Below are 26,655 nucleotides of genomic sequence, written 5' to 3'. Positions count from 1 at the left end.
TACCTCTCCCCCCACCACCAGTTGCAGCAGGGGCGGCATTCTCTGTGTCTATGTCAGCTGCTTGGGGGCAGCTCTCTCTGTGTCTCTCTCTGCCTCCCTCACAGCAGTAGCGATAGGAGGGAATGAGGGCTCGTGTTTGGTCTGGCAGGGCTCTGTGTGTCTCTTTCTGTCTCTGGCGTGTCTGAGAGGAATGTGGCTAGTGTCCAGGGAAGGAAAGAGGGATCTGTAGGGGCAGGGCCAATCAGAGTGCAGCCAGCATTGAGTGACTACATCCAACAGTTAAATTCAATTATTTATTGTTATTGGGACATAGCAATTACCTGGAGTACCTTTAAAATGTGTATTTTAAATGCTAAATCAGATCACATTACTATTTCATATAATTTTCCAATTCTCTTTTTTCTTGAAAACCCACATCCCTATTTCTTATACATTTGGAATTTTAGTCAAAATGTGATTTTTGTTTGTGTCTTTGTTTTGATTTCATATTATCCGATTGTTACTAGGCAATGGACTCTGTTGTTTTCAATGGAACTTGCTTCTGATTCCGTGTTACTGGCAACATATCCTTGCATTCTTTACACTGTTACATTGCTCGCAGTTGGCATTACCGCTAACTTTGGCATCTTTATTGTGATATTTTATTTGTGATTATAGTAAATCCCATTCTTAACTTAATTGTTAAGAATGGGATTTACTGTGTTTTAGTAGTCTCATTCACTGAGTTTTTTTACAGGTTAATATTTTTAATCCTTATGATTCATTCTACTAGACTTTCTGCCTATAATTATTTGTTTGCTTAATAAACTGGAAGAATTCTTTGTTTGCAGAAATTGTGTATGTATGTGTGAAGGACTGCTGCAACTAATACATGCATCTTTGTTCTCCTTACAATGAATCTTTTTTTTTTCACTGCACAACAGTTATCTTGTTTGCTTTGTGTATACTAGTCTGATAATCTCTGTTGGGATCAGTGTTTCCCTGGGCTGTATATATGATTTAATTTTATGACAGAAAAAGTGAGATGTTCACTTTAGGAGAACATCTGAGGAGGTTGAGTTAGTGGTGTTCAGGGTCCAATACAAGTCTATTCTTGACTATATCCCTGGGCCACAGAGATATCAGGAGACCTGTGTGTGTTGCTTATTTAATTTTCACCGTCTCTCTTCAATGCATGAAGAACTCCAGTGACTGAATATTTCTCAGAAGTCAGAGTTTAAAATAAGGAGTAGGAGAGGAGAACTGTACATCCAACCAAATGCCTTTGGAGATGGCAGAACTTGTTTGTAGCTGATCCAAAAACAAAATTCAAAACTACAGTCTATGTAACACCTTTTATTAGGACCAACACGAATGAATATGGAGCGCTCAGAATCAGTCCTTTCTAAATGAGGGCATGGTAAAGCAAAACCAGGTCTGTCTCCAGCTGTGTTCCTTTGTTTTATCTATTAATTTTTTAGCCTACTCTTTCTTCTAGGAGTTCAGGGTATTTTCAACCTTCTCTGCAAGAAAGAAGGTTAGGCCAAGAGAGACTGGCTAGCCCAAGGCTGCCCATTGAACTTCTTGGCTGATTAAGGATTTGAGTTTCACAGTTGAACAGTGTAATCACTACACTAGCTGTTAGCTGCTGAGAGCATCAAATGAACTTAAACTAGAAGCTTATAGATGTTATGGGTTATCACCTGATCCTTAGGTCACGTCTTGTTACAGGCTCAAATTCTGATTGAAAACATCCCAGGGAATATTTCTCAGGCACTATGAATGTTTGACTGAGCCATACTTTCTGACAACACAAGAAATGTTTTACTTGAATTAGCCGACAAGCCCATGGAGTTGGAGAAGCTCTATCAACATGTGTAACATCAGTTTCAAATATGAGTTATAAACTTGACCATGAATAGTGTGTTGGTGAATAATAGAAGTTTACAGTTTGTGTTGGAAAATGTGATTTAAAAAATAAATTGGGGGGAGGGTTGTAACTTTAAGTGATTAAAAAAAACCTATGAAACAGATATTTAAGAACACTAATTCTTAACTTCTACTACCACCCACCAGGTATGCAATGTTGTTGTTGTCAGCCATTCAGTCACTGCCTCCCTCAGCCATACAAGGAAAGATTAAACGAACAGGGCATAAAAACAGTGCTTCAGATAAGGCAACTTTATTTCTGTCGTATATGGGAATACAACAGAGATCTCAAATGTACATTCTGTGCCAGATGTCTGATAGCCAACTTTTTCTGTGTGCCAGTATTTAAGGGCTTGGCAGAGAAATCTAAGATCTGGGAAGTGAGGGGTGAGAAATATAAAACAGTTTCCTCCATTCTCAGTCAGAACCTGTTCCAGGTTGGGAGATGGAGCTGCCAAAAAATCTCCAGTCTCCCAGTTTGTCCTCAAAAATTCTGACCCCCCCCCCTCCACCTCAATTCATAGATAGGCCATTTTGAGAACATAAAAAAGGACTGACTGATCCACTTGGCAGCCATAGGCCCTGCCTAGGACATCAGAGTTGGAGGAGCTCCAACCACTGGTGTTGTCCATAGTGTTGGGGTCCGCTCTGAAACACCCTTGCCAAACGCTGAGGCGGATGGGACAGTGGTTTCCTGCATTAGTCTGCCTCAATGCCTGGGTAGTGAGGTGGGTGCATGTGGCTTCCCGACTCATTGTGCCTTGGAGCATAGAGTATTGTGTATGTGGACTTTCAGAGAGAGTGAGCTGAGAGCCTGAGCCCAGTATCAGAGATTCGTAAAGATCATTTGCTGACATGAAGAGTTTGGTCTGCCACTGTTGCTGGTTTTCAGTAAAAGAGCTGTGTTTTGGAAAAGAGTGTTTTCAAGTCTTCATTGAACCCACCATTTAATAGAGATAGCGAGCAATCACTTCCCCAGAGCATGGAGGGAGTTAAGACTATGCTGCCTAGGGCACCTAAAAGCCCTTGGGCTGGTCCCGACTGCAAGCTCCACATTAAGAATAATTTAAAAAGCTATATTCCACTGACAGTTAGTTGGCAGTCTATCTAATAATGTTTCCTGATTTAAATTGAATTTTCTGAGCTACTTTTTTGATCTATATAAGCTTTGTGTAAATTTAGCTTCTAATAAAATAATATTGTCCGTCATCTATACCTTGAGTTAATGTTGTCAGTTTTGCCACTCTGATTGTGAGTTATGTGCATCCAGATTCTACCTAGATCTACTTAGTTAATGGGATTTACTCACAGCTATGTGAGCATTACCACTGTAGAAACTTCCTTTTTCCATGTTCATACTTCAGAGGTTTAAGCTTTAAATCAGTTGCATACAGCGTACATCAGTGTGCCTTTTGCTGGTGATTAAAATAAAAAGCCTTTCATAATAATATTTTTGAGTTAGTCCACATCTGAGGTTAATTCATAATCTGTGCCAAATCCTCTTTATCTCCTCCTCCCTTGTAAAAAACATTATAAATCTACAGAGCTTGCTGGTCCATTATGCAGAAAAATATTTTCCATATTAATTTGCTGATCAGATTCAAATGGGAGAAAACAAATAAAGCAAAAAGAAGTTTCAAGTGTACACCATTTTCCTTCACATTTTCTCTTCAAACAAGTAGATAAAACTTTTAATTTAAAATTTTATTTTTTTCTGGTGCTCTTTCAGTCAAGTAAATGTTACCTATATGATTGTTTTCTTTACAATGGAAGGCTGACCATGAATGTGATAAACAAACCAATTTTAACAGGTTTTCTTTTTAAATTTAAAATGCATCCTCTAATACTGTGCTTTTTAGCCTTTTGTGACCTCTGAACCTGAAATCTGGGAAAGGCAAAATTTGGGGAGAAACCTCTGCTATATATAATTCCACTGGGTATTTTGGTGCCAGTCATATAGTTTCAGCCTAAGTTACCTCACAGGGTTATTTTGAAGGTAAAAAGGAGAACAGGAAAATAATGTAAGGTGCTTTGATGCCCACTGTAGTGAAAGGTGAGTGAACTCAAGGAAATAAAATAAATATAGCTTAAGGTGGAAAGCGGACAAAAGATAGATTGTTGAATGGCCCAGAAGGAGAGAATGAGGCAGGGAAAGGGGAGAGGATATGAGAGTTCCCAGGAGGAGGGAAATATGGAATAGTTCAGGGAGGAGCATATGGGGGGGAATTAAGTACTCCCCCAGAAGTTGAGAGTCTTCGGCCATGCAAGTGGGCTTTGTCCAGTGGCAGCATCACACAGCTGGGGCAATAACTGGTAGAGATTGCTGGGGAAAATAGCAAAGGAAAGCCGAAGACACTGGGGCAAATAAATGTAGATTAGCTATTTGGTGAGAAGAAAGCTGGAAAAGGAGATAGCCTATGGGGGCTTTCAGAAATAGCAGGGGAAGGGGAAATGAGATGCCTCCAGCAAGTCCTTTCTGTTTCTCATTTGTAAGATATAACTTTAGCTATATAACTATACCCATGACTGCATTTTTATAATTTTTGTGCCTTTTATTTATTACTAGCAAGAAAGCCCATTGCAACCAGGAATGCAATGGGTGCTAGGACCCAGGGGACACCGGCAGGCACAACTCTCTCTCTCTAGCTCACTCTCTCTCACAGCAGGAGCCATAGGAGGTAATCAGGGGTCCTTGGGAGCAAGGGTTGTTTGCCGTTTGGGGCTCCTTTGCAGTTTGTCTCTGTCTGTCTCTCTCCCTCCCTCGCAGCAGGAGCCCGAGCAGATAATCAGGGCTGGTTTGCGGTTTGGCAGGGCTCTCTTTGTCTCTGTGTGTCTCTCTCAGGCGTCTGAGAGCAAAGTGGCTAGTGTCCAGGGAAGGAGCGCGGGAGCTGGACAGGGAGGGCCAATTAGGGTGTGTCCAGCTTTGCTGGTCTTATGCTTTGCTGGCCACACCCTGATTGGTCCTATTCCATCTTGGACAGCCAGGACACTCTCCACCCCCAGGGCTGTTTCACAAATATTAAGAAGAACAATGGATAAGGATTGTTAAATGGTTATTATTATTTAATTTCTATACTGCCCCTCCCATATGGGCTCAGGGCAGTTCACAAAATAAAACCACATAAAATAAAATCTTTTACAATAATAAAAATGCAATAAAATGCAACACTAAAATACAGTTTAAAACCTCATTCCCACCCTCCAATCCATCCTGGAGCAACTGTCTCAAGATGGGAAGCACCTGATAACCACAAGACCCAAATGCTGAATTGCCTTTCCCACTTTCTTGAAAAATCAGGCAGGTGCCACATTGGGGAATGGTGCTTAGAAGAGTCACATCTGGCTCCTAGTTCTCTGTTACTTCCATTTGCTGCTATCCATAGACATGCCACCCTTGCTAGTAAATAGATTTATAGAAATAGGTAAAGCATCTGTAACTTACAATTGTTAACTTGAGAAGAGTTAGGCACATATTAAAGGCAGCATGTTTCCTTGAACTAGGTTATTTCAGGGTCGTTTATTGTTACGCCCTCTGCTGCCATTTTAATATACTCCTAGATCTCCTTCAACAATAGGAAATTGTTACTGCCGCTGTCCTGCTCTTCATCTTCACACACACACACACACACACACGCATCAGGAGAAACGCGCCAGTATAGGAATCAAGACTTCCAGGGATAATGCTGGTAGTAATCCCTGGTTGCAAGTCCAATGACATTGTGGGGAAATTGTGTAGAAACATAATATATTCCAAGCCACCAGGATTTCACTGTTAAACCTTTTGATCTCCAGTTACTTAAGAATATTAGGCTTGCTGACAAAAAAAAAATCAATATATCACCAGGAAATACATATTAAGCTACAGTCAGACTGCCTGATTCTGGGCTTTACATGGTTCTGCATATTTCCTGCTAAGAGGTTTGATACCTCCCCACATTTTGTGAGCTCCAAGGTAAACACATACCTTCAGTTCCTAGCATATCCATTTTCATGATCTCACGGACTCAGATGAGAAGAATCTCTGTCTGAGACAGTAGAAAGCCTTAGTATAAGTTATCTTCATCTTTATGGCCATAACTGATGAAGCATGTACTTTTATGTAGTAGACAGATGCTGGGAAACATCCTTGTCTGCCACAGATTTTGGAGAGCTGTTGCCAATCAGAATGGATGATACTGAGAGATATAGACCAGTGGTGGGACTCAGTGTAAGGCAGCTTCATGTGTGTATGTGAACTGACAGATGTGGCTTTGACAGAGGTTTGACCCCTTAGAGCAAGATGGTATCAGCTATATTTCAAGCAGTAGTGAGTGCAGCTGGGATGAAAAAGAGAAAGACAAGAGATTTCTACAGCATCTTGCAGCTGCCACTCTTCGATATAATTCTTCGCATAATTATAAACTCTTCGCATAATTATAGAATGCGCAGAGGTGCCATCTCCTGCTTTAGATACCCTTGATGTTTCTGAACAGCCCTGCTCCAACTTCTAAATTATGTTTGCTTTTTGCAAAGGAATTCCAATAAAATGAGGGTGAATTCATCTCTCACTGAGGCTCCAGGTACACATGACAATGAGAACTGTGATTCTTTTCTCTACAGCAGTGGTCCCCAAACTTTTTGAGGCTGGGGGCCGCAAGCTTGAGGCCTGGGAAGTTTTTTACTGTGGGGGGGCGGGGAGAGGGAGCCGCGGCCCGGCGCCAAGGCCTTTGCAGCCCGCGGGTTGGGGACCACTGCTCTACAGTTTCCTTTAACTCAAATCCATCTAAGTGGGAAAAGAGCACACACAGAAAGAGCCCTGTTATTTCATCCTCCCCAGGTCAAATTTAGATTTGTATGACAAAGACAAACTTCCACTTTATTTTCCCCTTTTTCTTTCCTCCTGTGATTAAAAAAGAAAAGTGGTGGTGGTGGTGGGGGCAGTTTTGCAGTGATTAAAAAAGGTGGAAAGAGTTCAGCAAGCTCTCCCTATTTGCCCTTCTTCTGTTTGAATGCAGCTTTCCTCCATCTGCTTTTAACATGTAGTGTGAAGATCAGTTCATCATCATGGCTTCTGTGCAGTCCTATAGTGGGACTGTCTAATAGGGTAGGAGCAGCGCTCCTCCTCCTGGCACTTTCCTGCCAAAATGATCACATGACCAGGAGCCAGGGTTCTACTTCCTCAGTTCTCTTTTTGCTGCTGCAAAGAGAGAATTTCCACAGCTGTTCCCCCCCATACCTTATTCTTGAGGCTAAGGAGACATATTTTTACGAACAGTTTTTTGTCATCAGCACTCATTTATAGTGAAGAATAAACTACATTTAAAGAAGAAATGTTTCTAGATTGCCACTGTGTCATTATGGCTCAAAGGGGTCTTCCTCAGAATTGGCCCAACGGTCACTTTTGAATGGTACTGTGAAGCAGCCATTTTCTGTGCCTGCACAGAAGGCCACTTGATGAACAACAGTTATAGGTTATCAAAAGATAAGCAGCAAAAATAGACTGGTCAACAGAGAATGTGTGTGAGAAAAAGAGCTCTTGGGCCACCTTATATAAACAAAACCCTTTATTAAATGAAGTTTACTCATTCTACTCAGTGTCATCTAATGGTAAACTACTGAGGAATTCAGATGTCATAAATAGATAACAGACAGGTTTATTCTTGCCGTGTTTATTCGGGTCTTTCTCTGTCTTCAATCTGTCTTCAATCCACAAACATCCAAATCAAGATATTTTGACAAATTTGGGTGGTGTGAGGGTTTGTCCACATTCTGGAATTCTAAATGATGGGCCAACTCTGATTGAAATTCCAACAGTTTACAGAAGTGGCTGAATTTGGAGATCCCAACACACTGTGGTTAGATTTCTGACTTTATAAAACCCAGGAAGTCTTAAATCTGCATTCCTTGCTCTAAGAAAAGCAGGAGGGAGCATGTGAGCCCAGGAATAAATCTTTCATTCTAATCACAAATAAATCCAGAGTTCTGAATATAGCCGGAACAATGTACCTTTACATATGATTCAGACATCATTATATATGATTCACCTGTCTCCAAGTAGCACTGATCCAATTGGAAATCAGAATGTTACATTATCATCAAAATAAATTTTGCCTTTGATCACTTTCATCTAATTTATGTTATTCCAAAAGCAGATGCCGAAGACCAGTTGCAGTGGAGTTCTAGGTCCTTTTTAAAGCATAAACAAGAATTATTTATTCCTGTAACTGACCTTCACACACACAGATGTAACTGTAACTGACTTTCATACACCCAAATATACACCCAGAACTGAATAGGGATATGCAAGCAAAGGAACAGCTTTAAGTGTTCCTCATCATACTTGAGTAAGCCTTTGCTTCTCAGGTTAGCTTGAGCCAGATTTACTGCAACACAATCTGTTCATAGCATTTTGTTTCCTCCTGTTTCAGACTGTTGTAGCTTTTGGTATTCATGAGTCCTTCCAATAAATATACACTTGAACATTATCTAGTGTTTTTATGTTATCAGGTTGTTCTGTAGCATCTTGGGTGACTGAAGGATGGCTGTAGATCTAGGTATTGATGGAAATAATTGTTCAATGATTACTTCTGAAGTTACATCAATTTTTTAAAAAAAATTATTATAATTCAGGCAGTAAATCAGGGAAATTACAGTAGAATGCAGTGCAATATCCATACTTTAGGAGAACCCAAGTGTTGTTGAATGAATATGTTTTCAAAATATATACAAAAGTGCAGGCCCGGTTTAAGAATTCGTGGGGCCCGTGGCACCAGAGCCAGCAGGGCCCAAGCAGAGCATAATTGACCTAATTTTTAAAATTAAAAGTCAGTGCCACACCCCCAGAATCATTAGCCAGATTTCTGGAAGTAGTCATGGACTGGCTCAAGCAGAGCCATCTAAAGCTTAATTCTTCAACGACAGAGGTCCTGTAGTTTGGTAGAAGATGTCCAGATGAGGAAGCACGCTTGCCCTACCTGGATGAGGTACAACTATCAGTTGCACACTCAGCCAGGAACTTGGGCGTGATCTTCCACACCTTCCTCTCAATGGAGGAGCAGATCACATGAGTAGCAAGGCTAGCAGTATATAAATGTAATAAAATAAAAATAAATAAAACCAAACCAAACTGAACAGGAAGGTTCATTTGTGAACTGAACTGGTTTGTGGTCCTGCCAGCTTTGTTGAAAGGGACCATAGTCCCTTTCAATGAGATCTGCAAAAAGCCCAAAATACACCTGATCAATGGAGAGCAGTTCTCCCCCCCCCCCCAGTCACCTGTTTTGGGCAACTGAATAGTGGGGAGCATTTGCTCTCCACGGTTTAGCTGTTTTTCAGGCTTTCATGGGCCATCTTGTGCAGTTTGTTTAAAGCTTAAAAGGACTGCACAAGACAGGCTGAAACTACTGAGTGGTGGGGAGCCTTTAAGCTTCAAAGGGCCTATACAAGACAGGCCAAAAAAGCTGAGCAGCAAGAAGCAAGCAGTTCCTCACCGTTTAGCTGTATTTGTAGCTTTTATTGGGAACAGAAGGCAGGGGTTTAAAGGGGCTCAAAGTCCCTTTAAACTCCAGTTTTCTGTTCTATCCATGAACTGCCACAAACTGCTTTAAAAGTTTATCATAACAAACTTTGGTTTGCAAACTATGAACATGGCAAAATATTTCTTCATTGTGTGCTTCATGCCCATCCCTACCCACACCATTGCTGCAATTATTCTCTCATTTGTGTGCTGTGTTTCCAATTTGAGGACAACTAATACTCTTACCAGCATTCAAAAGCAGATCAATTTAAATTCAGGAAGGCTTTGCTTGCCAGGCATCCCTTTTGTGCAATAGGCATTTCCTCTAGTAAAAGTCTCATGGTTTGCCAGGCAAAGGGACTAGAATAAGATGTATCTCCTTTCTTACTTCCCATGTGGCATATGAATCCAGTGAGGAAATGTACTGTTGAAACTAGGATTGGGTGCTTCAGTGCCCGAAGTGGTCATTTGCTCCTGACGCAGCCAGTGCTGCGTTGCCGGGGGGGGGGGGGAGTAGGGGAGGCGTGGGCATTGGAGCGGTGGCAGCTAGTTGAAACTTGTAATAATATTAAACGTCAGTTAGTTGTACCAAGGCTGAATTTCATGTTAATGCTACCATAAGAAGGCAATTTTTTTTGCCCTTCTCATATTGTTTCTGAGTTCTTCACTCCAGATTCTCTAAAACTCCTACATCAACTCAGCAACTCGTAAAGAACTTTATGAAAAACTTGCAAGTTACGTGTGTTCTCTTTGCAGTGTGTTTTATGGGAATGTTAGAACCTTTGCTTTAGACTTAGTGGCATCAGAGAGCAATAAGATACAGATTAAATTACATTGCCATTTGTCATCTTTTCCAGTTCTGTACTTGAAAGTATTTTTTTCCTGATTTACATTGCTTCAGGTCTTGAGTTATGCTTTAATAATAATGTCATTTTATTTGCTAGTTGTTTGCAGTTGCAGGAGGAGATTGGTTTGGCGGCTGACACGTTGTTAGCCATCAAGCATGTTGTTAGTTATGCCACAGTGTGGAATTGCTTCAGGTCTCTGGAACACCAAAGAGTAGATCAACAACAGTCTGTTAAAGAAGCTCTCGTTAATTGGACATGCAATATATGCAAGGTGTAGTGATGTGATAAGACAGAGGCTTGCAGCGTGGAAGGTGAAGGCGTGTACATTGTGCTCAGCTGTGATTATGTCCCACTGCATGCTGATTTTATACATTTTTATTTCCTTCCTGTAAATTTGGTTAGGGGTTATAAGTAAAGCTCCATGCAGTCTCCCCCCCCCCCCCCGTACTTTTTCGGTCTCTCTGTATGAAATGTAAATATACATGGAGTAAAATAAATTCAGCAGTGATCATGTCATTTGTGGAAGGCTGGTTAGAGATAAACTAGGGTAATCTTGCTGGAATGCATTTATGCTTAAAACATACATTCATTTCCCTGGTTATCTAGCTAAACCTTGGAAACCCTAATTCAAACTTAATCTGTTGAAAACAGCCCAGGAGTTTTCATGTGGTGAATCTATCTCTGCCAGCTGGCATTGCTATCAAGGATGTAATGCTTAAGGTTTTAGAATCTGCAAGCAAAATGTTAGTCTACGATGTGTCTTTTGTAGTGTACTCTGGTGGAGTGTTTGCTTCGAGACTGCAGCCATGGATCACACAGAGAATGACTGTCACACTCCATCAACAATCAGTAGTCCAAACTGGCATGAAAACCAGTTTCTGTCCACATCATTCTGAAGCCTGCTGAATGTTTTTTTTTTATAAATAATACCATAGCTACTGGCAGAATATGGAGACCTATATCACAATAAGGTACACACATGCTGTATAGGCTAGGCTAGATGGTGAAACACCTGTCCTCCATGCCAAATCAAAATGCTACTGTTATTCAAATCTATATGATTCTTCAGGCATCTCACTAAGAAACATCACATTGTCTCAGTTTATTCTACATCTTTCAATCTACAAAACCAGTAAAGTTTTCCAGATGTTCTGGCCTGAGAACAGACATTACAGCTTTGATGAATAGTCTAACCGCTTAAAGTAACCGGATGTGGTTCAATTCGGTGATACTGTTGGTATAATGCTTTCAGATTTAAAGTACAGCGAAGAGACAGACAGTGACCAAACAGAGGCAAAATAGGACAGGACCTTATTATAACCTCTTTTCATCTATTCTGTGAAAGACATTCAAATTAAGTAAAGGCAGACCTCTAGTAAGAAAAAAGGAAGAAAAATTGGGAACCTTAATACTTTATGTCTTGCAGTTTTTATCTGAAAGTTTTGCGTATCCCCAAATGTACTTCCGACACAGATTGTGTTCATGCAAGGAGCATGATTTAAAGACAACTTGATGTACACTTCTATTTTTAGACTTTTTTTTTGCCACTGATCAAAGCCATTTTAATCTTGAAGTGCTTCATTGGATAAATTCCATCTAGCTTTAGTATTATGAATCTTTAACAATCACATTACCTCTTTTACACATAGCTAGAAGTGGGATCAGAGATGCCATTGCTTCTGTGAGTAGGAAGCATTCTCTGGAAACATATCAAGATGCTGCCTTTGCATATTTAGCTCTCTAGTCAACTGAGCAATCCTGTTTAAACTCTATGTGGTTGCTTTTATGAATTTATCAAATTCATAAGACTGAACATGAGCATGCCACATGCTGCCTGTTCTCTGCCCAAAGTGGGAACATTTTTTAAAAACTCTGAATGAAGGTTTTTATTCATTTCAAATCTCCAAAGGGAAAAAAAAACACATTTCCTCATAGGGCTGTTAGATATTTCAACCTTCTTTTTTCTTGTTTTTTCCCTAGGTCCATGGGGTCGTTGTATGGGAGATGAATGTGGCCCAGGAGGCATCCAGACACGGGGAGTCTGGTGTGCCCATGTGGAAGGATGGACCACGCTGCTTACAAACTGCAAGCTGTCAGAGAGGCCTGACAACCAGCAGAACTGCTTCAGAGTTTGTGACTGGCACAAAGAATTGTATGACTGGCAGTTGGGCACCTGGAATCAGTGCCAGCCTGTTATCTCAAGGAGTGTGGAAAAACCAGCAGAGTGCATCAGAGGGGAAGACGGGATTCAGACGAGAGACATAATGTGTATCCAAAAAGCAAATGGGGTTGTAGTGGAGGACACAATATGTGAATATTTTGAGCCTAAACCACAGTTGGAGCAGGGATGCCTCATCCCTTGCCAGAAGGACTGCATTGTGTCTGAGTTCTTGGACTGGTCAGAGTGCTCCAAGACCTGTGGCAAAGGGCTGAAGCACCGTTCTCGCCATGTTGTTGCCCCATCTCAGTTTGGGGGCTCTGCTTGTCCTAACTTGACTGAGTTTCAGGTTTGCAGTTCTTCCCCATGCACTACTGAAGAAAGCATGTATAGTCTGAGTGTGGGCCCATGGAGTACATGTTCAGTGCCCCACTCACGACACATACGGCAAGCAAGGAAGCGTGGAAAGAACAAAGAAAAAGAAAAGGACAAGGATAAGGAGAAAGCGATAAGGGATCCAGAAGCCCGTGAGCTGATTAAGAAAAAGAGGAATCGTAACAGACAGAACAGACAGGAGAACAAATATTGGGACATACAAATTGGATACCAGACAAGACAGGTGATGTGCACTCACAGAAATGGAAAAACTGTTGCCTTGAGGTAATTTTTTCTCACTTTAAGCATATAGCCGTGTCTTGCTAAGTTGTTAGTTAGCCCTTTTAAAAAGCCCCAGGCATTATGTTGTAATGCATTCTGATGTACTGACTTGTTTCTACTGCTCTCTGTCAAATCTTAACACCGCCCGTGGCACTGCGGGCGCCACGGACTAAATAAAAGGGTAAGGGGTTCTGGGGCAGGATGTGTCCGGGATGAGGAAGGGTCCGGATTGGACCCTTCCTCCGGACAGACAATCGGAGGGACCAATCGGCAGACGCTGTGCGCCTGCCGATTGGTCCCTCCGATTCCCAGCCCCAGCAACTGCGAGCCGCGTGCAGCGCGGCTCGCAGTTGCTCCTTTGCCGCCGGCCTGACGCGTCACGCCTCCGATATGTCAGGCCGCCCGCAAGGGAGCCCCTGGCAGCCGCGCTCCACGCGGCTGCCGGGGGCTCCCTGCCCGGCGGCCTGACACAGTGAGAGGCTCGAAGCGCCTCTCGCCGCGTCAGGCCACCGCCAGAGAGAGACGACGACGACAGACCGCCGCCCGGGGGAGGCCCCGCCGCCCGAGGGAGCCCCCGCCGTCACAACGCCGACCCGCAAGACTGTAAGTACCTAACGCCTGCTGTATTGCTCATACAGTGGGCTTGATTACTAGTTTAAGATATTATGTATAATATATATTCAACCATGACTAATGCTGAACACACATCGTATCTCTTTACTGAGTCCTGCTAAACAAACTGTACCATAGGGATAGGTTGTAAAAATACTCAGAATCTTACTGACCCATGGGGTCTCTCAGGAGGATTTTTGCACTTTAGTGTCCTCCATATCAAAGCAAAGCATGTAGGAGAAACCTGGGGATTGCCACAATTTTGGTTGCAAAACTTCATGAACGTATTGCATATTAATTGGGAAGTTATTAAACAGATTATTATTTCTTGTATTTTTATACTGCCGTTCTCCCATGGTAGGCTTGAGGTGGTTTACAACATGGTTAAAATACATAAAAAATTAATTTATTTAAAAATTAAAGTTAAAATTTAAAAACTGAACATCAACTTGCTATCTAACAACTACTAATTTAACTACTTCCTCTCCAACACCCCAGCCATTGTTTTTCTTTCCTGCCTGTTGATTCTGGGAGAATACATCTGTCAGTGGCATGGGGAAAAGGAGGGCATGTACCTGATAGGGGCTGGGGAAGACCTATTTTTTATTAGATTACTCCAGCCTCAACCATAGACCTGGTGTCTTATAGGCCCTGCAGAACTGTGGTAGCTCTGTCAGGACCGTAACCACCAGGTTAGAGCCAGGGCTGAAATGGCCCTGATTCTGGTCAATGTCAGAAAAATGTCTTTGGGACCAGAAACTACCGACCAACTTGCACCAGATGAATGAAGTGCTCTCTGGGTGATGTATTGGGAGAGGCAGTTTCTCAGATATGCAAGTCCCAGACCATGTTGTGCTCTAAAGTTCAATACTAGCACCTTGAATGTGATCTGGAACTCAATTGGGAGCCATTGAAGCTGCTGAAGGGACAGTTGAATATGTGCCCTTTATGGGATCCTTGTAAGACTGCATTCTGCAACAGCTGTAATTTCCGAGTTAGGAAATTATAGTGAGTTACAGTAATCCAGCCTGGAGTTGACCTTATTTATGTATTTATATATTTAGATTTTATACCACACTTCCATATGGCTCTGGCCGGTTTACATATAACATCATGGGCTAATTACAGAGAACATTACAACAAATATAACATTCATAACATAACATGTCAGCTAGAATAATATTTAAACAGGAACAGGAACACTGACACAGCTTTGGGTTGATCAGATTTTTTAGTCATGGGAAGGGTGTCTGGGGGGGGCAGTGGGTGTTTTGGGGATGGTCGGCCTCAAACAAACGCCTGGTGGAGGAGCTCCCTTTTGTAGGCCCTGGATCACTGTAGCAAGGTCTTCCAGGGCCAGGTAGGGCACTAGTAGCCTTGCTTGGCAAAGATGGAAGAATGATCTGGGCTTCCATCAAAATGGAAACATTGCAAATCCCCCCCACCCCAAAATCCCTGAGGGTATGCAAAGTTGTCAGTTGCATGGTGTGTAGGCAGAGGAAATGCACTTCCTCTCTTGGATCCTTCCTACCCAGCCACAAGACCTCTTTCTTCGAGGGATTGAGCTTCTTGCACCTCTGTTGGAGCAGTCATGACCTTCAGAACCTGGCCAATATGCAAAAGGCAGCAGCCCAGCCTGTCCAGATTTTTGGAGCCCTTGTTGGTACTAAGTGCAACCCTAATCTAGAAGAGGCATAGAAGAAGAATGGTTCTAGAAGAACCATTTTCTGTCCTTATTCTGATGTTTTAAAATTGTGCCTATTGCTGGATATTGTTACCTCTGTTTCCTTGCTAATGTTTGTGGATCTCATAATCCTTTTGTTGTTATATCCTATATATGTCACAAATTCTTAAATTTGCAAATTATTTTCCATCCTTGTAATAATACCAATATGTTATTTCCATTTTATATATGGGGAACTGTGACTGATAAGTAGGTGACTTCCAAAACCACCCAATTACTCTGATCCCAAGATTTGTGATATGCACTCTAGTGAGCAAAAGCTTCACCATCTGCTTAAGAGGGATAAATACATTTGTATGCAAAGAGGAAGGAATACACATATGGATTTGCCTCCTCAGTTGAATTCAGTGAGCATTTCCACATATTTGTAAAAATAGTGTCACGTCCATGGAATGGCAAAGCGCAACATTATATCGTTCCCCCGCCCTGCCCTCCTCACCTTTTTGCTGTCTTGCCGTTCTCTGCCTTCTTTTTGCGCATCTTACCCTCCTCACCTGCTGCTGGAAGAGGCGGAAGAGAGCAATGCACCTTCTATGTGTTGCGCTTCCACCTGTCAATCAATTTAGGCAACAAATCGCCTTCCTCCATATTCTGACGCAATTTAAAGGTCCTGCTATGATCGCTAAATTAAAAAAAAACATATTTCTCTGTTACAATGCCTATGCATATAATCGTAGATGCATAGTGCTTTTTAATGCAACCCTTTATGGGATCATGAGTAGGCTTATGCATGAGGGGCCGGATTTGGCTGCCTTAGCTTCGGCACCCTTGAAAGTTTATGGCGCCATAGACTATAATGGGAATTTTGGCATTTGTGCGTTTCCTGTGGCTTAGGGGGGGGGGTTGAGGTACAGCCTTCAAACTGTCAGGGTAGCTCCATGAACATCTGGAGGACCACAGGTTGACTACCCCTGCTGTACAGTACATTAAACTCTTGTTTGAAATTGGTCTTCTTCTTTGTTTTGCTATTCCATTTCCATTTTCTCTGAATTTTGTATGCCTTTCTAAATTCTTTCCTCAACTTCAGTAGGTGGCTAAGTACATTTCTCTGCTGCTTGATGTCTAGGCCTCCTAACAGAGCTATGTTGTTTCCCCCTGAATTTGTCTTAATTCTAGCTGTTGACCCTTTATCTTTAATGATAACTTTGTCCCTAGTACATCTTATTCAATTTAAAACTTGCTATTGCATAGGAAACCTAATGCACTTTCCATTAAACATAACATATGATTCTGTGAAAAAATCTACAAAGCAAGCATAAAATGTGGGTCACTGAGAGCCAAATTCTTCATGATGTTTGATGATGTGCAATTCTTCTTTAATATCCCCCCCTTTCTTATAATACCTTTCCCTTTGTGAGATTTTTCTACCATATTGTACCTGCTTTGTTCAGGAAAAGAAGTCAGGGGAAAATCTTGGGGTTATGGCAAGTTCAGCAAGTAAAGGCAATATTGCTGTCCCTTATCAATCAAGTATGGCTCCTGTTACAAATTGCATACTTTGGGTTTTGGGATGATGAACATACGAAGCTGCCTTATGCCAGCTGCCTTATGCCAGCCCTCTGGTTCAGTATTGTCTGCTCTCACTAGGTTTTGAAGTCACAGAAAGGCCTTTCCTAAAATTAAAATCAGAGTCCAGTAGTCCAATGATCTTCCAAGTGCAATTCTGTTACATCAGTAGACTGTGTCACAACCAAATTGATTTTTGCTATATATTCCCTGTCATGTAAGAAGACCATAGTCTGACGAAGAGTGCTCGCACTCGAAAGCTCACATGCTGAAATAAATCTTTGTTGGTCTTAAAGGTGCTACTGGACTCTTATTTTATTGTGCTACTTCAGACCAACACGGCTACCCATTAGAGTCTTTCCTAAAATTAGCTACTCCTCATTAGTGGGAAAGGAAAAATGACCGATCATTCTGTCTGCAAGGCTTGTGGTCTCCAATGAATCTCCTTCCTGGTGGGCAATCTAGTGGAAGTTGGGATGTTCTGAGAATTGCAGAGCAAAGAATTGAAAGACAATTAATTTTATGGCAGAATGCTCAAAAGGACTTGTTAGTGTCTTGTTTTAGTATAACAAAGGACTAAGAACTTATATAAGGCCAGAAATATTTTCTTTTTAATCTGGCATTTTATTTAGTGTAGCTAAAAAGAATTCTTACAGTGATTATTCAGCTAGCTCACAAAATGTAAACAAATGACAGAGATTTCACTGTTGGGTTACCACTCATTATTCTTCAAGGTTCAAAGAGTTGCTTACTAACAATGCTCAATAAGAATGATGGCCAGTTGTCAAAACAAATGACTCATGGTTGTCTTGTGGGTGTTGTGCCATTTGTCATGGAGAAAACAAAAGTGGGCTTTCACAGACCTTCCTTGATAAAAGGCCTGAGTAATACCACAGAATAAAAACTAGATGAAATTGTAGATTTGTAATCGGTTTCCCTAATGTTTTAATTTTTAAATTGTAATCGCCCCAGGGAGAGATCCATATTGCGGCTGTAGCAAAAAGTGGAAAGGGGGTTTAATCTCCCTTCCTCATTTTCCCAACCTTAAAGTCCCCCATACTGTTACTTGGCCTGCTGGGAAAAAATATATATTCAATCTCAGTGTCATGACTTCTGTGAAAGAGCTGTGTTGGTCTGAAGTAGTACAACAAAATTTGAATCCAATGACAGCCAGATAAACTCTTTTCCTTCACAATAACTTTGCTGCCAGTTCCTATCTGTTCTCTTAACCTCTGTTTTTCAACTCTCTAACATTCTGTCAGCTCCCACTGGTCGCTCCTAGGGAGAGGTGGAACCTAATTGGTCCATCACATGGTGGCTCCCCAGATGACCAGAGAAAGGAGAGCAAGGGGAAGTCCAAGTCCTCTTCCACACACATAGATCCCCACATCGCCTTTTAGGTACTCTTGGAAATGGAGGGTTGGGGTGGGTGTGGAGGGCCATCACCGTGTTTACCTCTGTGTTGCAAAGAAGAAGGGGAAAACACCATGACTCTTTACAGGTCTAGTTAAGCCCCGACTCTCAGTGCCTACAAATTTATATTATCTAGAAGATAACATGGCACAAGAAATTTGTGGATAGATGTGGCAGAAAGCTCAAGTGGTATTTTCAGCATGTGTGCAGAATTTGGCTCTATTCATAATATTGAAAAACGTTCAAATTTTAAAATGGCCTATGTATGCCCACAATTCTCCTGTTTTGCTTCTGTATTGAAAGACAGATACTGAAAATAGCTGCAAGATTAATACAGTTAGTGAAATCAACCCCTTTTTTGTAGCATAATGTATTCTGCATGCCTATGGTCCCAAGTTCAATCACTGCCATCCTGCTTAATGGATATCAAGTAGCAGAAATGGGCAAAAGTTGTTCCTGAGGCTCCAGAGAGCTGCTGCCTGTCAAAGTAGACTGTGATAGACTAAATGGAGCAGTGGTGAAACTCAGTCAGTAAAAGACACCTCCGAATATTAATGCTTACCATAAAGTGAAGTGTTTTTTTTTTAAAGAATTGAGTCTCGGAAGGGATTGATTCAAAGTGTTCCTGTTTTGTAGCATAATGTCTTTTGATTTGTTTTCATATACCCATTTGCTGATAGTGGTAGAGTTGTTTATTTGATCAATCACCAATAGTAAATAATATTCTCTGTTTGGAGGATGTTCTGTCTCACCAAGGGAACAAGCTGTTCCTTGTCAGCTGCCACAAAATGAGTGCTTGATGTCTTGTTCCATTGATACAATATATTTTCACTGCAAATTAGAACCATGGATAGGTATATCGTATGGAGGGCATTCAGTAGGAGCAGAGTTGGAGACCAACAAATGCCCCCATTACAGCCTGTTATACCATGTGAAATGAGTTTGGGTGGGACATGTACAAGGAGACATGTATTAGTGTGACATGGGTTGGTCTATTATTGTACAAGACTATTCCTCTTGTTGTAAACCACCCTGAGATCTTTTGGAGAGGAGCTGCCTAGAAATCCAATGAATGAATGAATGAATGAATGAATGAATGAATGAATGAATGAATGAATGAATGGATATTTCTCCAGCCCCACCCCCATGTTTGATTTGCAGGGGAGAATGAGCCCCCATTGGCCTATTAAGAATGAGGAAGCACACTTGTTTTCTTTTGTGGCCCTGAAGCCATCCCCCCCCCAAGTTCTAATGGGACAAAAGGAGAACTTGGTTTCAAAGAGATCTCAGGCTCCGTTTCCAAAACCGACAGTGGATTACAGTGATATTGAATAAAGGACAATAAATATAATAAAGGTTCTTGACCTCTGAACAGTTCAAGTCTTCTGTGGCTTTCCTTAATCAGGGAGCTCCTTGACTTCCTCTTCTGCTCATGTGTGATTATTTTACATCTTCCAGGCCCCCGGACCCAATCTACATAATCTGCATGAATGAGTGACTTGTAGCCACAAAGTGGGGGGATTTATGCTGCCATGAATTTTTATGGGTCCTTCTAACATCACATCCTCTTTAACCTCCATCCTGTTCTTCTGAACCCCTTCCCACTATTTATTCTCCCTCCTAATCACCCTTCCCATTATTTCCTGTGGATTTCCCCATGTCTATATCTGCTTATAATACTTCGAGTTTTCAAAATGCATTACAATTACAAAATACAATTACAAAATACAATTTCAACATGCATTATCTCAATAATGTTTACAATAGAATTGAATTCATGTCTTTTTTATCCCCATATTGCAGATGCTAAGGATGTTATGGATGTGAAAAAGTTGCTTAGTTATTTGAGGTGAATGCAGAGAAGAGATATGAAACCTGAAATTCCTAGTTCGTAGCTCCGACTTATACATTAACTCCATTAGTCGGCCACTGTTTGCAGCTTCCCATTTAAAACTCCAGGGGAGGGCAGCACGGGGTGACTGTTGCACTGTGAAAGGTGCATGTCTCAGGGAGCATGTCCATCTTTCGTGCACCTGCTCACAGTTATGCTGAATTCTGTCGTAAATGTTGTTGCTGTTGATGAAAAATATGGAATTAAGATGATGATATTCTTACAATCAGTATCTAAATAGTCTTTCATAAAAGGCCGGACTGATCTGTTGTTGATTATATTAAGTGAAAACAAAATCGCTCATAGAAAATGCTGAATGCTTGTTGGTGCTCAGGTTAAATGGGCACTAAATTAGGAATCCAGGCAGAAATACTGTCAGCAGTAAGTGAATAACCTGCCTTAAGTACTTCCCTAGACAGCTACAGACTTGGGGTCTCTGGCATGTGGCTCCATGCTTCTGCATGGAGAGTGAATGGCCTATAGCTGTACAGTCATGCATTATTAGCGCATAAGGCATTCTTATTTATTTAATTCAGAATTATTGTGCTCTTTAAAGCTGAAAATAACAACTTGGCATTCAATTGCATTTTTAAAAAATCTGACATGAACCCAGTGATTATGTTGGCACTATTTCCTCTGCTGATTTCAGTTACGTTATTCATTCCAGAACAATGGAAGAGTCAGTATGTAATCAAAAGGGAAATCAAGTAGGGGAAAATAAATGTTAACAGTTTTAGTGTGCAGAGAATAAAACCAGAGAGTAAATGGAGGAAATGCCATTGAAAGTTACAATAAAGACATGAAACTCCAATGTAAAATGTCAAAGTAGGAGTAACAAAAATGGTTTACGGCAGAAAAATGCTAAAGAATGTGAAAGTCTCTGTTTTGATTAACAAAGGTTATACATTTTTGGAACTGTTTTGTTTTAAAAGATCACTGGTAGACATAATTCAGATGAGTGGCTAAGTGCTTTTTTTGCTGTGTGAACAATCCAAAATATGATCTTCAATCATATTTAGTGGTAATACTAATTCCTTCCTGAGTTATAATTGTAAATGCATACACATACTTCTGTTAAAACATTTATACCTCATCAGGGTAATATGCTTTTTCTTCATCCTCCTTTCTAATGGGTCATCTAATGGAAAACTTCAATTTTCTCAGCAATCCAAGTTTTTAATCACACCTGATGCAGAAATGGTGTTTTGTGCTTTTTCCTACAATCTAGGTTCCCAAACACAAGGATGAAACTTTGGTTTATAAGGAAGAATGCAAATATTGTTATATGGATTGGGTCAAATGACAACCTAGAATGGAAAGTGCTGCTGGTTTCTATATCTAGGGCTTGCTCTGCCTGGGGATTCCCCCCCTGTGGATATCAGAAAGTCCACACAGTGAAAAAGGACTGACCATATAACATCACACCCACTTTGTGCACAGTTTCTTTGCACCTTTCCTCCTCCCCCTTTACTTCAGAGAAAATATAAATCTCATTTTCTCTGAAGTAAAGGGGAGATGACTGCTGATGGAGCACGGGGCATGTGGGCAGTGTTCATGCCTGTTCCTATGCCACTTTCTGTTGCTAAGATGACAAGGGAGAGTTTTTGCAGCTCTGTCAAATCAGGGGAACTTACATCACCTGCTGTGCTCACAAAGTAAAATATAAGTATTTAAACCATACTTTCAAACAGGCCTTTTAACCAATATAGTTTCAAAATTACTTAGTCAGCAGCCTTTTACTGATATTCATAAAAATGCTGGATCAGTGTTTGCTTCTATTGATCAGTGCTTGAATACTGCATGTATCTAACGTGCATTTTAAATTATTGGGAAAATGTTAAAAGATTGTTCCAGAATCATTATTCCTTGGTGGACAAAATAAAACACAGCAGTGCAGTTTTTACCAAGTATTAATCTTACCCCGAGGGCATTTTTATTGGAATAAAAATTGGGATCTGATGGGGAGGGGCTGCCATATTCGAGCCTCTTCTGAATAGCAAAGTTGCCTACTGATTAATGGCAGTGTAAGATCTTTTCCAACATCTGCTATCTAACATTGCTTACCTGAGAATACTAGGAACCTTCATTGTGTAGATGTGGTCAATTGGTAATCCACAGCATTGTCATTCCCACAGTTCCAAGGAATTCCATTGGCACCCATGAAAGATGACACAGCTCCTGATGATGCCCCCACAATTGCTAAAGAAAGCAATCAACGTCCAGTAGTAGAAGGAATGTTATGAGAACATAACTGTACGGCCAAGAAGAGCTCATAAATGCCTCTTCTTGTCTAGCTAATGCCAAGGTCCATTTATTAGAAGAGTATTTGAGGAGCCTTTCTTCAGCACCAATCATAAAGACTCCAATCACGCAGGGGATTGAGCCACTCAGGAACCTAGTCATCAGTAGCCTGCAAGCATTCATTCTTATTTGCATAGCATACTTGACCATGTTTGGGTATTTATGCTTCAGGTTTCCTTGCTAATGCCTATAGGTGTCAGAAATTCAGCTGTTAGGAATGTCCCGACTCCTGTACAGGAGCAGAAATCCGAGGTGGATGAGGTGCATGAGGCCAAATACTTCCCCATGCAGGAGCAGGATGAGGTGGGGCAACCTTCCCTGACTCAATCTCCAGCCTGCGATCTGGAACAAAGCCTCCAGTGCGGAAACAGTCCATGAATACCATTCACCAATCCACAAAAGGCAATAGCAAGAAAGCTTGTTTCACAGTGCATCTCCTGGCTTTTATCTCATATGTATCCTGTTGGAGATAGTCAGTCAGTACATGTTGTTGGCTTACAGAGCTGGCTCTATTCCCTTACGAGCATCATCCAGTGTTTCTTATGAAAATGCATTACTTATGATAGCTATTTTCTGTCATAGCTCTGTTCTGCTGGGGGAAGATAGAACAAGACTTGGAAGAGGATAAGATGCAAATTATGTTGGCTGCTTCTTCAATACCATTTTTATGACTGCATAGTACTTAAGGTTATAGCTCCATGACTGTGTCAGTATGCCATTTTGACTTCACTAAGCCACTGTATTTTGAAGTTACAGGGCTGTGGGTGAATAAGATACAAGTCTATCCTAATTTAGCTCCATTAATCTAGGACAAGATTGTACCACCAGCTTAATGTAAAGAACTATATGGCATTGCAAGTTTCCTTTTATCTACACCATTCATTCCTGCTTTCATTCTGATCCTGTTTCTTAGATACTGCCTTATCCTGCTGCTTTCTCAGCAAAAGCAATTTTTTTTTTGGGGGGGGGATGTTTGTAGAAAGTATATAGGGTCACTGCTGATGTATGTTGATGCATAAGAGTAGCCGCCCTAAACATCCTTGATGGTCCTTATTCAAGTAGTAACCAGGGCTGACTTTGCTTGACTCCTGATATCTGATGAAATTGGGCTACCCTTGGCTATTGTGGGTCAGATAAATTTTTGCTAAAAGCCATTTGTAATCTGCATCAGTAGCTTTGTGATTTAAACCTGACTTAATTTTAATTAAGGGAATTTTTTGTGCTTCCCTTCCCAACTTGCTTGAAGCAGCTCAACATTGAAACAGTAAAACAGAACTAAGTAAATAACAGTAGATACAATTTAAAAAAACATACCCGTACAAACAAAATAAATAAAAACACGCCAGTTTTAAAAAATTCAATAAAACTAGGGCATAAAAGCCCATAAAACGGAGATGATGGAATCCGCGCATATTGGTTAATGTGCTTTTGATCTCCTTATTTCTTAATCCTGTATTTTGAGTATTTTACAAGCAAAAAACAAGTCTAAAATGATTCATGAAGATTTTTTTTTACTAGCAATTCTTGATACTTGCATGTATTTGTCAGTGCCCAAGGAAGTTTGTATGTACACAAAAGCTCATACCTTAAATAAAACTTTGTGGGTCTTAAAGATGCCACTGGTCTCTAAATTTGTTCCGCTGCTTCAGACCAACACAGCTACCCACTTGAAGCATGGGATGTGTGTGTAAACCAGCGGTTCTCAACTGCCGTCATGTTGTGACCCCAAATTAATAAATTGTACAGTCAGCAATTCAGCTTCATCTCCATTTGGATTGTTGTTCTGAGTTCCTGGTACTTTTATTGCTTTCCTTGTTAACCTGCCCTGTCCTTTATTGTTCATTGATGATGCATCTCTGTGTATATGTCGGTGTGTACACATTCCTAGCCTGCTGCTTGTTCTTGTGGAGGTCCTCTGTTGGCTGCAAAAATCCAATTATTATAATCATCCAATGTAAGATGAATGTAAATATATTCATCCTGAATGTAAGCTGATCCTCCCTTAAAAAGAAAAGGTCATGCACAAAAGGTACAATTACTGTACATAATTGTAACTAGTATGTAAATTTAAGGCAGTCTAATCTTATTCTTGAAAATCCATATGAAAAAAACAATCCACCCTACTCTTCCTTTCAGGTAACTGGGGTAGTCTCTAAGACACCTCAAAAGATTGAGTCTCTGTGTGATTACCTTTTGAGTTGGGTCACATAGATGTAGGGATGAAAATATACCTATATCATTACTTATCTGTAGCTTTTCGTATCCTGAAGCTGATTAGCCTGTGTGGTATATAATCTTATGGTTATACAATAAAGGCTATACATCTGTTTATGTACTTTGCTACCACCCCCTCTGACAACATGTCTTCCTGGCACAATAGTTTTCCTCTCATATGAAGAGGATGGAATTTGACAGCTATGATTTGTATGGTTCTAATTAGAGGCCTCAGTGTCAGTCACCCTGATCAAATGGAAGTATTGCTCACCAAGCTGCCAGAACTGGCCCTGTTCTGGGCAGTCTTTGATAACCTTGTTTTAAAAGTGTCCTATGTTTGGTTTTAATTTGAATAGAAGTGTTGGTTATTTACAAAGCTACAGAAACCAACGTTTCCTTTACTGTGAACAGATTCCTCTCATGTGAGGCAATGCCCGTGTCACCAAGTAATCTTCAGTAGCCTACTGATCTAGGAATTTACTACACATGCAACTCTGACAGTAGAATGGTTACAAAATGCTGCTAGGAATTCACAAGGGAGTTCATTTCCTGACCATTTTAATGTTCTTTTACAGCTTTTGCCAACAAGAGAAATTGCCAATTACTTTCCAGTCTTGTGTGATCACAAAGGAATGCCAGGTGACAGAATGGTCTGAGTGGAGCCCTTGTTCCAAAACATGTTTTGATATGACATCTCCTAAAGGCAATCGCACAAGAACAAGAACCATTAAGCAGTTTCCCATCGGTAATGAAAATGAGTGCCCAGAACTAGAAGAAACAGAAGAGTGTTTGTCTCAAGGAGATGGAGTGCCTCCATGTATCACGTAAGCTTTTAACATACCTCTGGGTTTTCAGCATGGCTTGGGTCTGTCACTCATGTTGCGTTATCTTGGCAGAATTAGCTTGGTCCTTTCTAGGTTAGATAGGCAATGTGTGTTGACCTGCTTCAACACCAGGCCTTGGAAAACTGTAAAGGAGCAACATCATAATCTTTTTTTAAAAACCCTGTATAAAAGGGATGAAATTACAACTTTAAAAATAAGGCAGTCGTAAGTCGGTATTCATGCCTGCAGACTTACATATAGTTCCATTTGGGGAGCAAAAGCCAATGTAGATATTTGCAGTAGGGAGTTTTTTCCAGCATACACCTTCCAGCAGCTGGTCACATTTGAAGTACGCTGCACACCAAAGGATATAAGAGATGATCCCAGAGTGAGGCTGATAAATATTGCTTAAGCATTCTGATGTCTTCAGCAACTGGTAAGTAGGAGGGAAAAAAACCTAAAAGTAGTTGTTCACCAGGCTGCATGATTCCTGTGTAGATTGCAGAAAATATGTTGGTAAGTCATTTAGAGTCAAGTGATTATTTTAATCAGTTGTTTCTGATTGAGATTAATATGAGCACACGAATGGAAGGAACTGCTGGGATGTCTTATCCTCCCCTCCATTGCCTTGGAAGGAAATGGCAGAGTATTAGAGATGCTATCGTTGGTATCCTGTCATTTTTCTATTCTGTCTTTGATCGTGGGATGTTGTCAGTTTTCTTGGAAGAAATACTTTTTGCTGTCTCCTGTGGCCTGTGAAAGCCATTTCCTTGATATCGGTTTAAAACACTCATTGAGTAGAGTGTCTTGTGACATTTCTCTCACTTCATAAGGCTGATTGAGATTTTAACTTAGTCCCACAGTTCTTTTTTTCCCTTTCGCCATGCATGAGTTGATTGGATAGCACACCGCTTCTTGTCATTCATCACTATCCAGCAGAGAGTCCCTGTGCTAATAAGAAATCACTTTCATTTAGACAGTGAAAAGTAACTTAATTTTTTGTATGAAAAGCGGAGTAGTTAAGGTATCTATTTGTAGTTTTGCACTGATGTGTAAATCTAAATTTTTATGTTTCTTCAAAAGG

The 26,655-nt window shown here is 40.8% G+C and overlaps 1 protein-coding gene across 7 annotated transcripts in view; it reads left to right on the top strand.

Moving 5' to 3' along the window:
• Window positions 1-26,655, top strand: part of THSD7A (thrombospondin type 1 domain containing 7A) — a 272,715-nt gene that overhangs the window by 125,198 nt on the left and 120,862 nt on the right. For all 7 annotated transcript variants that reach the window (XM_077302601.1, XM_077302599.1, XM_077302603.1 and 4 more), the window contains 2 exons: window positions 12,232-13,069; window positions 25,323-25,571. In XM_077302601.1, coding sequence (XP_077158716.1) covers window positions 12,232-13,069; window positions 25,323-25,571 — 1,087 coding nt within the window. The remainder of the gene's footprint in view (window positions 1-12,231; window positions 13,070-25,322; window positions 25,572-26,655) is intronic.

The sequence above is a fragment of the Paroedura picta genome, chromosome 11 (assembly GCF_049243985.1).
Source record: "Paroedura picta isolate Pp20150507F chromosome 11, Ppicta_v3.0, whole genome shotgun sequence".
Lineage (NCBI taxonomy): Eukaryota > Metazoa > Chordata > Lepidosauria > Squamata > Gekkonidae > Paroedura > Paroedura picta.
The sequence above is the reverse complement of the archived record's forward strand: the minus strand, read 5'-3'. Positions and strand labels throughout refer to the sequence as shown.